The sequence below is a fragment of the Sturnira hondurensis genome, unplaced genomic scaffold, assembly GCF_014824575.4.
Source record: "Sturnira hondurensis isolate 20B ecotype Veracruz unplaced genomic scaffold, ASM1482457v3 Scaffold0001221, whole genome shotgun sequence".
Taxonomy (NCBI): domain Eukaryota; kingdom Metazoa; phylum Chordata; class Mammalia; order Chiroptera; family Phyllostomidae; genus Sturnira; species Sturnira hondurensis.
The window spans coordinates 4,693,409-4,709,264 of NW_028073852.1; the positions used below are offsets into that span (position 1 = coordinate 4,693,409).

General features: G+C 57.3%; 2 protein-coding genes across 12 annotated transcripts in view; one reads left to right on the forward strand and one right to left on the reverse strand.

Annotated features, from left to right (window-relative positions):
• SLC38A12 (solute carrier family 38 member 12) overlaps window positions 1-11,692 on the reverse strand; it is a 44,573-nt gene extending 32,881 nt beyond the window's left edge. For both annotated transcript variants that reach the window (XM_037066050.1, XM_037066049.1), the window contains exons 1-5: window positions 11,573-11,692; window positions 10,845-10,960; window positions 3,130-3,251; window positions 968-1,049; window positions 440-539 (exon numbers count right to left, since the gene is read on the reverse strand). In XM_037066050.1, the coding sequence (XP_036921945.1) occupies window positions 440-539; window positions 968-1,049; window positions 3,130-3,251; window positions 10,845-10,889 (349 nt within the window). In that variant the 5' untranslated portion in view covers window positions 10,890-10,960; window positions 11,573-11,692. The remainder of the gene's footprint in view (window positions 1-439; window positions 540-967; window positions 1,050-3,129; window positions 3,252-10,844; window positions 10,961-11,572) is intronic.
• Window positions 11,693-11,820: 128 nt separating this feature from the next.
• NAT9 (N-acetyltransferase 9) lies at window positions 11,821-15,776 on the forward strand. 10 transcript variants are annotated; one of them, XM_037066068.1, is made up of 7 exons: window positions 11,821-11,911; window positions 12,485-12,570; window positions 13,488-13,597; window positions 14,147-14,290; window positions 14,881-14,940; window positions 15,177-15,271; window positions 15,392-15,776. In XM_037066068.1, exons 2-7 carry the CDS (start codon window positions 12,494-12,496, stop codon window positions 15,512-15,514), a joined length of 609 nt encoding a protein of 202 aa, XP_036921963.1. In that variant the 5' UTR covers window positions 11,821-11,911; window positions 12,485-12,493; the 3' UTR covers window positions 15,515-15,776. The 10 variants fall into 10 exon arrangements, with proteins under 10 accessions (XP_036921963.1, XP_036922018.1, XP_036922028.1 ...); XM_037066115.1 differs by having other exon boundaries at window positions 11,848-11,866; XM_037066095.1 differs by having other exon boundaries at window positions 11,857-11,875.
• Window positions 15,777-15,856: the final 80 nt, after the last annotated feature.

Here is a 15,856-nt window from a genome sequence, read left to right on the forward strand (position 1 = left end):
CTCAGCCAGGCTGGGCCGGGACAGGGATGGGACTGCAGGCGTGCGTCGGTGCGGGTGTGAGAGTATGTGCGTGTGGTGGGACCGGAGGAAGGACAGAAGCCAGAGACCCGGTTTGTACTACCAGCTTCCAGGGTGGGCCGGGCCCTGGACCAGGTGTTCACCGCCTTCTAGAACAGCAGGATGGGTGAAGCTGGGGAGCAGAGGTTAGCAAGTTTGCTGGAGCTGGCAGTGTGAGTCAGTGCTGGAGCTGGGGGCAGGGTGGGGGCGGGGGGAGCCTGCGCCCCGGCTCCTGAGCTGAGCTCTTCTTACTCTACCTCGGTGCCTACCCAGGAACCCCCACCAGCCTCTGAGGAGACCCACCCCCTCAAGCCCTGTCCATGCGGAAAGGGGCCCTGTGGACCACAGGGGAGTGCGGGCTGGCCAGAATCCCTCCACTTACGCACGGACAGGATGGGCCGCGTCTCCGCCCGCTCGTAGTTGTCCTGGGTCAGCCCGTCACTGTCGGAGGCTGTGGAGGAGCTGTCGTCCCCCTCCTCCTCCTAGGAGGGGACGGGCAGGGAGGACGAGCGAGGAGAAAGAGCACGTTACTATGGAAAAGCCCACGACAAGGAGAACCTGTTTCCTTCGTTCCTTCTTTCTAGCAGGGGTCTGATTAGGAAGCTCTTAACACTTCCCCCTCAGGAGGAGGCGCAGACACCCCCGTTCCTGGGTACCGAATTTCAGAAGACCAAGCTGGCTCAGGGTAGGGGGCAGCAGGGACCCATGACGTGAATGTCAAGGAGTGGAGGCCGCGTGTGCTCTGTAAGCTTAGGTAGCTGTTGAGCTTCTGCTCTGGGAGAGGGTCCCTAGCAGCGCTACAGACACAGGTCCCTTGTGTACTGGGAGGGAAAGGACTGGCCACGAGGGCCGCCTCTTTGGTACACAGGTAGACAGAGGCCCTGCCCGGGGACGAGGGCCGCACACACACCTGGTGGTTTTCCATCCTCTTCCAGCGGAGCTGCGCATTGGCTGCGGCCATGGCCTCCACCACGAAGGTAGTCGTCACAAAGCTGCAGGGGAGGCCATGCGTTGATTGCAAAGGCAGGCAGGAAGGTGGGAGGAGGCACGAAGGAGAAGGAAAAGCCATTTTAAGGCCTGGACCAACAGGCGAGGCACTGCCTCCTCTGAGAGCGGCTTCCTAGGGCCCTCTCGCCGTGGGTCTAAATGGATTGAAAAAAAGGTGTGCCTGCATATGCCGGGCTCGTGTGCTTGCCTCGATGTCCCAGTCTCCGATTAGAATGTACACTGGACACACAGGAGAGAGGTGACAGGGCCACACAGCACCGCACAGGCCTGTCGGGGCAGCGGTGGGAGGACAGACCGCACCTGGCGCTCCGGTTGGGAAACGGAGGCTGGTTCACAAGGGGCCTCACAAGGGGCCTCACAAGGGGCCTCACAAGGGCCTGGGAAGGGCAGCGGGCGGCACCGCCCCTCCTTGCTGGGACGGACACAGACACCATCCGATCCCAATGGCATACACTCACGGATGGAGCAGGGGCCAGGATGACGGGAAAGGGACAGCTGGCTCTGGAACCTGTCCCCCGCCCCCTCTTTCGGGCAGTATTTTGCTCTCCCAAATAACGTGGCTAACACTAACATAATCTTGCATTTTTATGGCCCGAATCAAAGGGAGCTTGGGAGGAGGGCCCAGACATTTGCTGAGAAGTCAGACTGGAGTGACAAATCACCCTTGCTTTCCCTCGTAAGGAAACTGGAGACCGAGACGACAGCTGGAACGCGCCGACGCGTTTGTCAGCAGAAGGTAAAGGGGAGGGCTGCCTCCTGCCTGGAGAACCTGGGGAATGGCTCCGCTGCTGCCAGGCAGCCTGGGGCAGGGCGGGAGCCTGGGGCAGGGCGCTCCTTTCCCTCCTTCCTAAGGCCACACGGCTCTGCGGTGGGACTGGACCCTGAGCCCTCAGAGCACGGTCCCCTGCCCTAGGCAGACTGCTCGGGCCAGCAGCCAGGTGGCAGGTGCGACAGGAGTTAAATCCATGTCCCAGGTGGGCGGGGGATGGAGGCAGCCCTTAAATTCCCGCCTCCGTCTCCCCAGTCCCCGTCGCCCCAGCCTGTCCTAGGAACATTTCTCATTATCTTGTCTAACTGACCGTTTTAAGGGCTTTAGATTTTCCCTTCTTTTTGGAAGTAAAACGAAGATCAGTCTTAATTAAGGCATAAAGAGGCACGGGCACACAAAGCCGACTCATCGATCGTGTTCAAACAGGCGGGCTGAGTGAGGCGGGGGCATGGCGGCCCCTGCCCGGGCCCTGGTAATCACTCCCCATTCAGACGGCCCGCCAGCCGCCGGTGCTGAAGGTCCTTTAGAGGGGACAGCAGGGTCACACCAGGACAAGGACTTTTGGGGCTCCTGCCCGCCAAGGCTTGCAGTTATGAGCCGACAACACTCGAAGGCTGGCCCCGAGCCACCCGGAAGAAGAAGGGTGAACAGACTGAGACACGAGCGCACGTTCCACCCCCGGGGCTCTTTCAGGGTCTCACCCGAGTCCACCACCGAACTGTCTCCTCCTCCCAGCAGCTCCCGCCCCTTCCTCCTTCCGATCTGCTAAGTGCTGCCCCTGTGACCAGTGACCACCTTCCAGCCGCCCCACCCCACCCTCCCAACCCCTCGCCCCGCTACACTCTGTGGGTTTCACCCCCGTCGCTGCTCACCACCTAACGTCCTCTGCCATCTATTTATGGCGTTACCCCTACTGCCGGTCTCCCACGGAAGAAGGGAGAATCTGCAGGCAGGGTCTCTGTGCTGCTGAGTGGGACACCCAGGACCTCAGCCGCTGCCTGGGGCCGCCTCGCCAAAGGGAGGGCCCCCGGGGCGTGTTTCCAGGGGCTGCCGCCCACCTCCTTTCCACAGCTGGTGGGTTCCCGCCTGGTCAAGGGGTCTGGAAATGCTCAGTCTGAAATCCATCACTAGCCTGGGGCACTGGCTAAACCGACCATGGCCCTGCCTGTGGAATGCCCGAGAAGAGCCTCGGGGGGGGGGGGTCCCACACCCCTGGCGGCTGGCGGAGCAGGGCCCTGGCAGGTGTCTGGGTGCAGCTGGGTGAGAGCAGCCCTGGCTGTGTGACAGCCCCTTACCTCATGAAGCCCAGGAACACCAGCAGAACCAGGCTGACAAGCCACCCGGCAGAGGCAAAGGCCTTGGGCATGGTGAGCGCGCCGGTGCCCACAATGAGGTTGAACATGTACACCAGTCCAACCTGGAACCGACGGAAACAACAGTAAGCCCCGAAGTCATTCACCTCTTCCCACTGCGACTCCCACAGGTGACCCAGGGCGACGGCAGAACCGTGGAGGCCAGGGGGCCAGACTCGGTCAGGGAAGCAGGTGAGGAGGGAGCGTCCCATCCAGGTTCTCGGGAGCCCTGCCCGGCCACCGAATGTAGGGGACCAAACATCAACACCTGGGCGGCCCGATTTCACATTCTGTCAACCTCTTCAAACGTCTCCGGTGACGAGTTTTATCCTCACCCCCACCTCCCTGTCGTTTCACGTCCTGCAAAGCTGCCTCACAGGTGCGGGCTTCCTGGGGACACACCGACTCGCATGCCGCTCCACTGTCCCCAGGTCGCCGGGCATGTGACCCAGTCCTCCTCTCCACTCATTCCTGCCACTGTCCTTTGGGACGCCAGCATTCCTGCTGCTTCCCATTCCTCCCCCCCAACCCCCACTCACTTCAGGCCTTTTTCCAAAAGTTGAGACAGACTCACGGGCCCTGAAGTTCACCCACTCACAGCACAAGGTCGGTGGTTTTCAGTGTGTTCGTGGGGACCCACCACCGTGCTCTACCTCATCACCCCCAAAGAAACCCTCACCCACCAGCAGCCCCACCCTGGCAACCAGCCTCGGTGCACCTGCTGGGTGGCTGACTTCAGCTTCTGAGCTCAACTCTAAACACCGAAGCCCCTGTCTCCCCCAGCCCTCTGCTCCCACCAAACCCCGCTGTCCATCATGACTTCCCATTCCATACCCTCCCTCCCCAGGCCACTATCTCCACTTGGCCTCACTTGGGCTCTTCGGCACTCCTTGCAGTTGTCTGGTTCCACAAAGCTCGCACTGCCCCAAGCTCCCCTCCCCCTTCCCTGCTCTGACCCCCAGCCTTGGACAGGACTCAGCAGCTGCTTCCTCGGCTCCCTGATAGGAAGCTGCTAAACGTCCCCGGATGTTGTAAAGAATTACAATGACTGGGCCCACGGCACATGCTGGATCCTTCACCTGCATCGGCGTCACAGGCCCAGATTTGCTTTGTCCCTCCCCATGGACTTCCCAGCATGTCCCATGTCACTGCTCCCAGCCTCCACCTTGCAGCCCCCAGACCCACGGCCCCACCTCTCCAGACAAAAGCTGCACCTGCTACGGGATGGAGGCACCAGGCCGCCTGACCTGCGCCCCCCGCCGTATCCACTCCTCCCTAGCTCAAAAATCAGGGTCTGCGTCCTCCCTACCCTATTGCTGTCTCTGGGGGCCATGTGTCCCTCCTCTTTGCAGAGGATCCCCCCCCCCAGCCGCCCCGTTCCTTCAGGAATCCTTTCCTGCTACCACCTCTTCCCCTCTGCCAACCTCTGGAAGATCACCCTCTCCCCTCCCCTCGGCCAAACGCATCGCAGGAGCGTTTCCAAGTTCCCACGCCCCAAGGTGTCCAGGCCCAGGGCCCTCGGGAAGCTGGACACCACCAGATACCTGCGCCTACCAAATCCAGTGGCTCTCCTAGTCTTTCAGCCTTTCTTACACGGCTGCTGTTAGTGGTCTCTTCTCCTTACATATCGCTTCCTCAGCAAACTCCTATGGCTTGAACCTTCTGCCCCTCCTGGCGGGACCAAAGAGGACTGTGTCTCTTTACGTGGGCCTTCCTGCAGACCTCAAACCCCACTGCCTGCGGGTCCCCTCCACTGAACACCTCCTCAGTGGCCTCAGCCCCCTTCCTTCCCCTCCACATCCCTTATTTCTGAAGAGCCTCGTGGCCACCCCCGGCTCCTATCGTCACTTACAATTTGGATTCACAGCCTCTGGCCCAGACTCTGCCCAGACTCGGCTGGCAGATCCCTGACTGGCCCCCCTGCTCTCCCGCGTTGGCTGACTTCCAGTTTGCTTTACCACCCGGTTCTCATCATTTAAAAGTAAAAGCAAACACTTTGCCTCTGCACACACCTGCCCACCTCTCATTTTCACTTCCCCATTCTTAGAAAGCTGTACTTTTCTATGTTTAAATTTTTTCTAAGATACTCATGTGCTAGGTTTTTTAAATCAGAAACACAGGTTGCAATCGGAAAGGACACATGTAACCCTACATTCGCTGCAGAGCTATTCACAACAGCCAAGCCGTGGAAGCAGCCCGAGTGCCCAGCAGCAGCTAAGCAGACAAAAAAGCCGTGTACAGGAATACAATGGAGTATCACTCATTCATGAAAAAGAACAAAATGGTACCCTTTGTGGCAGCATGGACAGACCTAGAGGATGTTATGCTGAGTGGAGTAAGTTGGCCAGAGAAAGACAAATACCGTACGATTTCATTTATATGTGGAATCTGAAGACTATGAACAAACAAAACAGAAACACGCTCATAGGTACAGAGAGCAGAGTGGGGGGAGCTGGGGGACTGGGCGAAGAAGGTGAAGAAATTGAGAAGTACAGGTAGGTGGTTACAGAACAGTCACGGGGACATAAAGCTCAGTGTAGGGGACACAGACAATATACTGCAATGACTACTGTGTGTGGTGCCAGGTGGCTGTTGGAAATGTCAGGCATCACGTACACTTATAAAGTGTACGACTGTGTAACCACTATGCTGTACACCTGAAACTAATACAAAATAACAGTGAGTGTCAACTGTAATTGAAAAAAACATGTCTTAATAAATAAAAAAGGTTTTTATTTTTTTATTTAAATATTTTATTTATTTATCTTTACAAGGGAAGGAGAGAGGGAGAGAAACATCAATGTATGGTTGCCTTTCGTGCGTCCCCTGCTGGGAGTTGGCCTGCAGGGACCTGGCCTGCAACCCAGGCATGTGCCCTGACTGGGAATTGAACCGCAATCGTCTGGTTCGCAGGTCCGCGCTCAATCCACTGAGCTACACCAGCCAGGGCATAAAAAAGGTTTTTAAAAAAATAGAGAAAAAAACACACAAATTGGGTCCCTTCTTCTGGCCTCAGTCAGATTTGTAAGGGAACATCGACTACCACTTGGGGGCCCCTGACGGGCAGGAAGGAGGAGTGGGCAGTGGGGAGGGGCGGGTTTCTCCTGATGAGGGAAGACCACCTCCGCAGAGAGGGAAGAGCTCCGCCCACTGCCCACTCACACTAGGCACAGGGCGCGAGGGCCCTGAGCCTCCTGCCCAGCCCTCAGTCCCCACCCGGCACTGAGGCCCCATTCAGACGCTGCCTCCACCACAAAGCCCTTCCCAATCCCCCATCGGTATAGCTCCCACTTCTGAACGCCTGGAGCAAGAACACTGCTTGTGCCCCAGTCTTCTTCTCTCGACGCTTCTCGCAGTGCCTGGCAGGAGCCCAGCCCCTGGCAGGGCTCCTCGGTGGGGCTGCCTGGGCCCGGCTTGGGCTCTCTCCAACACAAGTTCGACTGTCTCATCGGCCTAAACACCAGGATCTCAAAGTGATCCCGCAGGCAGGTCTCAGAAGGATTAAACAAGTTTGAGTCGTCTTCCTGGAGCACCTGATTGGATCACAACACTACCGTGCTGTCCTGGTGCAGGGCGGTCTCACGAGAATAAACATGAGGGTGAGAAACTGGACAGAGCCCTCCTCTGGCCTTCCCAACCTGCGGCGGGCTGTTCACAAGTAGCTGAGTGTCTGTAACAAACTAACTTTTCCTTTTGTTGGTTGATTGCAATCACTTTCAGGCAAACATACCCAAGTGTAGGCATGAGTCTTTTAGCTGGTTCACTTCTGCTCATCCCCTCATTCACTCAGCAACTTCCAAAGACCTTCCGGGGGCTGGCCCTGTGCTGGCAGCGGGGGACAGGACACTGAGCAAGACAGACCAGGCCCCTGACCCCGCACGGGAGGAGAGGCAGCAAAACAATGAGGACGGCCTCAGAGAAGCCTTCTGGAGGAAAGAAGCATTCTTTGCTGTGGCAAAGAATGACGGGAGCACGTTAAATACAGGACACTCAGGGAGCACCTGTGGTGACATTCCAACTGGGACCTGAAGGACAGGCACGAGCCGCCCAGGCACACGGCCAGGGAAGAGGCACCAGGTGAAGGCTGAGCAGGGAAGAGACAGGCGTGGTTGGAGCCGTGGAGGGCTCTGGGGCAGGTGTGGTGGAGGAGGGAAAGCCAGGTGGTCAGGCTGCAGGGCTGGGCTGCACGAGACAGGGAGCTCAGAGGTTTGCAGGTTTCTCAGCAGGGCACTAACAGGGCAGGCCCCGTCAATGACCTAACGTTTGACGTCCCTGAAGCTTTGTTCTCAGTATTGCTTTCATAAGCAGCAGCCTTTATGATGGATAGAACCTTCTTTCTTTATGAAAAATGGCCCCGGCGAGGGTCCTTGTGAGGGATGTACAGAGACAGTGAAGAGGCCTGTGGCAGCGGTGGTTCTCAGCCAGAGTTCTGTGGGGAGATTAAACAGTACGGGAGGCATCTGCAAATTCGGGGATGCCTGAAGGTCTTGGGGTGTGAAAGTCAAGGTGTTACTGCACACCGGGGTGCTCTGCCTAAGCACCGCTGACATGTGGGGCCGGGCCACTCTCTGTCGTGGGGGCCTGTCCTGTGGGTTGTAGAGTGGTCAGCAGCATCCCCGGCCTCTGCCCCTATCTGCCAGCACCCATGGATCGACCATTGGAAACGTCTGCAGGCATTGCCAAATGTTCCCTGGGGAGCGAGACTGCCACCGACTGAGAACCACTGCTGATAAAGAAGCAATGAAATAAACATGCTTCCAACAAAAGCTTCAAAGAAGTCTCAGTGAGAGGGACCCTCTACAAACTTTAGAGAGCCCTGGCTGGTGCAGCTCAATGGATTGAGCATGGGCTGAGAACCAAAGGGTCGCCGGTTCGATTCCCAGTCAGGGCACAGGCCTAGGTTGTGGGCAGGTCCCCAGTAGGGGGTGTGAGAGGCAACCACACATTGATGTTTCTCTTTCTCTCTTTTCCCTCCCTTCCCCTCTCTAAAACTAAATAAAATCTTTTTAAAAAAGCCCCAAACAACTTTAGAGAGAAGTTCATTCGAGATAAAGTGCTGGCGGTTAGGAGCAGAAATGGGTCAGAGCGTTGCTATTTTTCAGTCCCAAAGCAAGCGCTTTGGGCCTAGTGTGGCTCAGGGGCCCTGCAGGGTAACGGAAGACTTCTTTACCTTCCTGGCAGGAGTTAAACCCTCTTTCCCTTCCATGACGGTGACCAGGAAGGACTGACTACTAGAAGCAGACTCTCAGGCAGGAGGTGAATCTGAGCTGAGCCACAGGTCAGGTCGAAGGCAGGGGTGGAAGAAGAGGGAGCCATTCTCTTCTGCAGGTTACGGGACAGTTCTGTGGGGACAGCCTCCTGGTAAGCGTGGCCAAGAGCTGAGGGGTCTGGGTAAAGACCTGAGCACGCTGTGGCCGCTGCAGGCTAAGCTGAGTTTCCTCCCGTTCTCGACCCTTCCTTGGTGGCTGAGCTGGAGAAGGCACAGTGCCTGTTCCTTGGGGCAGCTGACTTGCTCCCCCACACTCCGGCGAGTTCAGTGCCGCATTCCAGCTGCCTCGCCTCCTGCCCGGCAGCCTCACCCACAGACATGCAAGGGGCAGGGTCACGGGTGTCAACAGCTTCCCCAGTGACAGTTGTCAAAGGAAACAGAAGGCCGCAGAGATGCAGAAGCAAAACTAGAAATCAAGGCTGTGACTAGTGTTCTTTCCTTCGAAAGCATCACAGAGCCGTTGGGCAAGACCGCCGGCAGAAGGCGGCCTCAGCAGCTGGCGCATGTGCAGGCGTCCATCCACCTCGCCCTCTCTTTCTATCACACCACGCTTCCGCCCTGCGCTGCTCCCTGTCCCCACAAATGGGGAAGCCCACAAGTCTGCTTTGACATCACTTATGGGGGGTACATATGAGCCTGAATCGTGCTCCTGTGTCCAGCACTATCCTTGAGAGGGCCCTCTGCCCACTACAAATATTTTATGCATCATGACGCAAACTAAAATAAATATCCCCAACATACATGAAGGGAAAAAGCACCCCTAACAGGGCACACAGAGGCAGGGAGGGGCTCTGCGACAGTGATGCCGGTCATGGCACAGCCATGAACTTTGTGAGTTTGCACCTCGCACCTCGCCTCCCAGGGCAGCCAGAGCAAGTTTGGCCCACACTGTGTTGCGCAGGGCAATTCAAAGAAGCATTCACAGTGAAGCTAGTTCCAGAACCTTCTGTAAGGTTCATGATCCCCTGAGCCCAGATCTTGGTCTCACAGGGGATTAAGAACTAGTCTCCCAAGACGGTGGAGTTAAGGAAACCCCAGGAAAAGGGCACATTCTCTCCTCGAACCCTGACCACTAAGGAACTGTGGGAACGCCGTCTCACCCCAAGAACCACCCAGTGTTCCTACACCCAGCTGTTTACAGCACATGCCCAGAGCAGGGCCTCAGAAAACTCAAACACATAGGAAATGAGCGAAAAAATTTAAAAAAAAGGAGAATACACTGAGGCTTTTGGGGTTCACTATTCCATTGCCTATGGGCACATGCTGACACGTGAAATGATGACAGGCTGAACAACTGCAGACACAAGAAACACGGGCATATCACAGTTTTTCCTTCCCCAAACTCAGTCTCAGACATGACTCAGCTCCAAACTTGCCAACGCTGGGGGAAGCAGCAGGACACCTGGTGACTCTCAGGGACAGTCCACTGCTGACGCCGGGAGGAGCTGTGTGCGGTTACACAATTCCTCCCATGAGAGGGACACGATTCAATTCATGCCAAGTTCAAGAAAGACCTTCCCCGAGGCACTGCTGAGGTGAAGCAGGCTCCAGCTGTTCTCAGAGGTGCCTCTTTCTCCATCACTCCACGGCTCTGGAGTCTGCGAAGCTCGCAGAAACAGCAGGGAAACCCAGGCTAGGAAGGCAGGTTCAAAGCAGGGCAGCAGTTTAAGGCTGGGTAAGTTCTAGGAGAACTCTAGCTAGTTAAGACCGTGCTGCTTTCCCTGGGATACCTGGGGGCTGTGGGAGTCATTTGATTATTCCAATCTTCCAGCTACTTATCCAGGCCAGAGGACTCCATGATGTATCCATGACCAATCTCATATCACACAAAGATGATAAACTGAGTGTGTATGTGTGTGTGTGTGGGGGGGGGTGGTAAATGCAGACCCAAGACAGGCAGCAATCAATATGCTAGCTCTAACTACAGACTCCACTAAACAGCAACTGAAAGTGTCTGTATGCTTTCTGGGCCTCTTACGCCATCCAAGACTATAAAGTTGTGCAACTAAAAATTCAGCTAAAGACCCAAGTGGTTTCAAACTGCAGAGATGAGCAAAACCCAGAGTCAGCAGCTGTCCATCAGGCCCTCTGTTTGGAGGGCAGGCTACGCAGTGTGCAGGTGGAGTTAGCCGTGAGGTAAACATCACAGAGTTGGCAAGTCAGCTTTGTTTTGTCGACCATCTCAACATCTAAAGAGTGAACAAACCCCAGTCTCATAATATGTTCTGAGCCACGACAGCCGCGACGTGGCTGCTGAACGGAGGTCCCCCACCCTGGCTCTCCTAGGGTCTAGGCAAGCAGCGCTAGCGCAGTCCATGGGGAACAGAGCGCTCCTCCAGAACCCAGGAGCACTGACGCGGGCCAAACACGTTCTGAAAGTAAAACTCACGTAGGGAGAGTAGAGGTCCCCGGTATCTGTGATTTCACCCGCCATTTCCAAAAGTGAGGAAGGGACCGTCGGCAGAGCTTTCTTCTTCCTTGCACAGAAGCGGCTACGGCAGCTCCCTAAGGCAGAGAAACAGACTTTCAGCTTTCTGATGGACCTAGACGGGGGTGGCAGGAGGTCTGAAGATCCCTCTCTCCCTGACCTTTTATCACAGAGAGTTAGGGTCTCGACATAAGTCACACGGCAGCAAGCGGGGAGGCAAGGGTCTTTCTGGATGAGTCACCCCTGGCTGGGTTTTTCCCCCCCTAGCTGTGCAGAGCATGAATGGATTCAGCGTCACTCAGACCCCAAGTGATACAAGAGCCCTTAGAGGCCAGTAGCTCTCACCCACCACAAGTGCCCCCTTTACGTACTCTGCGGTGGCTATCCCCATTTAATGCAACAGCGAGCTCACTACTGCCCAGGGCAGCCCAAGTAACAGTCTGCCTCCTCCGCACAGGACAAGGGGCTAGGGGCTTTCCTAGGTCGCTCTTCAACCCAACTTCTTGCCCCAAAGACTCTTCTTTTTAACGGGGCCTTCACTTCCCGCCCCGCAACCGGCTTTTTGCTCTGAGCCTCCTCCTCTCCTCTAGAGCTTCGCTCCGAGCCTCTCTCCGGCCTCTTCATTCCTCCTGGAGAAGCCCGGAATCTGGCGCCGCCCCAGCCCATCCCACCCTCGCGCGGCTCCTCACCTGCAGCGTAGCGCCCCAAGGGCCGCCACAGTCACCACCTTGGCCACCGCCTCCAGCTCCCTCGGCTGCAGCCGGCGCCAGCTGTCCCGCACCAGCGCCCACAGCACGCATGCGCCGACGCCAGGCGTCCACCTGTCTGCGCGCGGCTCTGCCCGGGTGCCGCGCGCTGATTGGGCTCCTCGTGGAAGCGGGACCGGGATTGGGCCCTGGCGGCTGCCGTCTGCGTGGCGGAAGTAGGCGGGATAGCGCCAATGACGCGCAAGCGGGAGGGGCGGCTGTCGGCCGAGTGGGCTGGTTGGTAGAGTTGGTTCACGTTTTGCTAGGGGCGCTGTCGTTGGAGTTAGTGTGTGAACTTGGCTGTCCCGGACCTCGGTGGCTGGGGTGCGGGGTGAGGGTGGAGAAGGGAGCTAAAGCTCCGCACGAAGGGGAGTCAGGTGAGAACTCAAGTCCGCGTACCCGTAAGGGGCCTAGTAGACCGGACTTGGGAGGTGGGCAAGACCAAGGGCCACGGCCCAGTAGGGTGATCGGGAATAGATTTGAAGGCGGGGCTTGAAATGGATCCTGGGGCGGAGCCTCAGGACTGGGCAGGTGATGGGCGCTTTTTGGGTAAGGCTTGGTGCTCGGGTTTGAGGCATCAAAGTTCCGGGAGGCGAGGCGGAAGGAACGATCAAGAATGGCAGCTCAAGCTTGGTTTCTGAAGATGCGAGGGAAGGGCCGTTTAACTGTCCTTAGCCAGCCTGGTTCCCTTTCTCTCAAGGGGTGTAGACGCCCTGTTCTCTGAAATGTTTCAAAGGAAAAGGCTCTTCTCATATAACTCAGCCCCAGGAGGCAGTTAGCGAGTTGAGAGCCTGGGCTCCCGCCCTATGTGGGAGAAACTCAGGGTCCCGCAGTCTTTGCCCTCCCCACCCGCAGGCTGCCACCATGAGGTTAAATCAGAACATCTTGCTGCTGGGGAAGAAGGTGGTGCTGGTACCCTACACCGCAGAGCATGTGCCTAGGTAACTGTTCCACCTGACGTGGGGGGCAAGCCAGCTCTCCAAGGTGCTCCGAGGAGGGTCAGCTCTCCTTAGCCCAAATTTCAGAGGCTCTTTTCTCTAAGGAGCATTGGTGCGAGGTGTGATTACAAACAGGAAAAAGTGAATAGTGAAGCAAAAGACTTTGTCTTCCCTGGAGGAAGTCACCCTCCCCCGTTTTTCCCTTTCACTCTCTCAGCTTCCTCTTTGGCCTTTCAGCAGGGAATTAGTTTATTCTCTGCTGAATGTGTGTAAGAAGGGAAAGAAAGTGTCTTCTCAACCGATCGTGAATTAGTGACGTTCCTTTGGTGCCAGCGAATATACTCAGTCCTTGGAGACCTAATGTTAGTTTGTCAGCACCGAGCTGATGGATTGGGCTGCCGTCTCCTGTTTTGAAGGGCCAGGCCTGAGTGGCCAGGTGGGACTCTGACAGTCCCAGTGTGGGGGCAGTTGGCAAAGTCTGGTAGACTGGGATGGTGGTGTTGTAGGGGTGTGTTCTCTACTTGTTTTCCTTTTGGGGGGATTCCTCCAGCCTTTGTGGAGATCAGTCCAGCATTCTTTGCTGAGCTTGCCTTGCCCTATACTTCCCTTCAGGAGTTTGAGGAATGTTCGGCTTCAGACTGCTCCTCCACACTGACCCGAGAGACAGGACGGGAAGCTGGATGGATAGCACTGACCGCTCCTGCTATTCTCTTGTAGGAGAGAGAACAGCCTGCCTCTAGGTCTCATGCCTGTGGCCCTTTGCCTTAGCAGCAATTTTAGCCCTCTCATTGGGTCTCCTATGAGCCCTGTGTTAGCCTTAGGGGGCTCTCCTTTCTGCCGTCCGTGTATTCATCTCATAATGTCAGATCCATGCTTCTGAGTCAGCCCTGCCTGCTGAAGGCCATCCTCTGTCCCTGCAGGTACCACGAGTGGATGAAATCAGAGGAGCTGCAGCGTTTGACAGCCTCCGAGCCTCTGACCCTAGAGCAGGAATATGCCATGCAGCGCAGCTGGCGGGAAGACGCAGACAGTGAGAAGTGGGGGCCCTGGGCTGGGCTGGTTGTGGGAGCGCTGACTCCAGAGGCAGTCTCCAGGGCTCCTCCCATTCTCACTGCCAGCTGTCGCCCTTCTGGGGGCGTAGAAACCTTGTGGAAAGCACTTCATGAAGCCTGGAAGGTGCCTGAAATCCTTGTACTTTCATGCCCACCGAAGCTGCTCCCGCTGGCTGACGCTTCTGCCCTCTTCTTCATTCACTGTGCCAGGCTGGGAAGGATTTGAAGGGAGTATTTCGGGCTCAGGTTGTAACTGAGGCCCCATCCCGCACATCTCTGCTGCAGGCCCAGTGGGGTTACTGCTTGTCTTTGGGTGCCCCGCTACCTGAGAATACACTTGCCACTGGAGAAGGCCGCCATTTCCTTCGGGAGGCAGGTTTAGGCCCACCAGCTGGAGGGGCCTCTGGCCCCCCTTTTCTCCTGCCAGACTTGGAGACGATGGAAGTTCTCTGGCTTGGGTAGGAAGACTGTCTTCACTTCACTTCTTTGGGGAGTGTAGATGACAACCCTGTCGCCTCCCTCCTCAGAGTGTACCTTCATTGTGCTGGACGCAGAGAGGTGGCAGGCCCAGCCGGATACCACCGAAGAGAGCTGCATGGCGGGAGATGTGAACCTCTTCCTCACAGACCTCGGGGACCCCTCCTTGGGGGAGGTTGAGGTCATGATTGCAGGTTTGTTCCTCGTGGCCCCAGGATCCCTCCCTTCTGGCCCTAGGAGCTACTGAACCTTAAGCCGGCCGAGGCTGCATAGGGGCCTCAGAGAGCTCAGTGGGGCTCTGGCATTGGCCAGCACAGCACCCGACGGGCTGACTGCCCACTGACTGTGTTCCTGTCCTGTGTTTAGGTGTGAACTCAGTCTTTGGGCTTAGTGTCTTAAAACTTCACTCTGTCCCATTTTGGGGGTGGGGACCCTCAGCCCCCTCCAAATGGCTGATCTTCCCTGGAGCATCTTCCCATGCTGTGGGAGGAGCTCGTCCGGTTTCTCTGTCCTTCCTGGCCCTCAGCCTTCTCCTAAGAGGCCATGCGACTCCTCGTAAGGCAGCATGCTGAGGTTAAGGGGTCAGCTGTGGGGTCGGGCTGCTGGGTGTTGCCAAGCTGTGAGACCCGGGGCGAGTCATGGACCTCCCTCTGCGGCGGTCGCATCTGCAGAATGGTATTAGTGTTTACGAACTTCATAGAGTTGTGAAGTCTGAAGGAGGTGGTGGCCGTTAAGGGCCTGCGTGGAGCCCGGCACACGGCGTCAGGGGGTTGTTCTCTCCTAGAGCCCGGCTGCAGGGGCAGGGGCTTCGGCACCGAGGCCGTGCTCATGATGATGTCCTACGGTAAGGAAGTCGGAGCAGACGCCGTGGGGAGTGGCCAGGCCTCACGTGTGGCCCTAGGGTGCGTTGGGAGTGAGCCTTCTTCAGGTCTGAAGGCAGTGAGGGTGAGAGATGGGAGTGCTGGGAGGGGAGGGAAGTACAGGTGGCTCCACTGTGAACTGAGACAGGAGGGGCGGAGGGTGCTGGAGGGACGTTCATTCCACAGCTTCTCTCTCTCTCTCTCTGATCTCCTCTGGGAGGGGTGACCAAGCTTGGTCTAACCAAGTTTGAGGCGAAAATCGGGCAAGAAAATGAGCGGAGCCTCCGGATGTTCCAGAAACTTCACTTTGAGCAGGTAAGGATGAGGTGGGCAGGAGGGCGGGGCCTGGGTCTGAGTGGCGGCGCCGCGGGGCTGCAGGTGCTGGAGCCTGTGGCTGTGACTTACTTAGCCAGCCCTGACCTCTGGTTTTTGTAGGTGGCAGTGAGCAGTGTATTCCAGGAGGTGACACTCAGACTGACGATGAGTGAGCCAGAGCGTCAGTGGCTGCTGGAACAGACCAGCCACGTGGAAGAAAAGCCCTACGGAGTGGGGTCCTAGGAGCCCCCGGGGACAGAGCCCTGCCGCAGAGCGTGAACGCACCAGGCCTTGGGGGCAGAGGGCTCCCAGCGCCTCTCCAGGCTGGGAGTCAGCTTCAGGGCCCTTCAGACTGGGCCGGACTTGTCTTAACCTCCCTCAAGCTGGCAGTGTGACCAAGCGACTGCAGGGGTCCCCTCCTCCTGGCCAGGCCTCGACTCAGACTCTCAGAACCTGGAGTAGATGGCGCAAGCCCATGGGAGGAGCAGGGCGGGAGTAGAGCCGGGTGAACGGGCCCCCCCCCCCCCGAAAGACCAGGGGTACCACTCAGGGGCCAAGAATAAAGCACACTGAGCGGACAGCTTC

What these genes read in the sequence shown, in the direction of transcription:
- NAT9 (XM_037066068.1), top strand. Translation starts at nt 12,494, where the DNA reads ATGAGGTTAAATCAGAACATCTTGCTGCTGGGGAAGAAGGTGGTGCTG. An exon ending in CTGGCGGGAAGACGCAGACA is followed by an intron (nt 13,598 to 14,146) that starts GTGAGAAGTGGG and finishes CTCCCTCCTCAG; the next exon opens with AGTGTACCTTCATTGTGCTG. An exon ending in GGTTGAGGTCATGATTGCAG is followed by an intron (nt 14,291 to 14,880) that starts GTTTGTTCCTCG and finishes GTTCTCTCCTAG; the next exon opens with AGCCCGGCTGCAGGGGCAGG.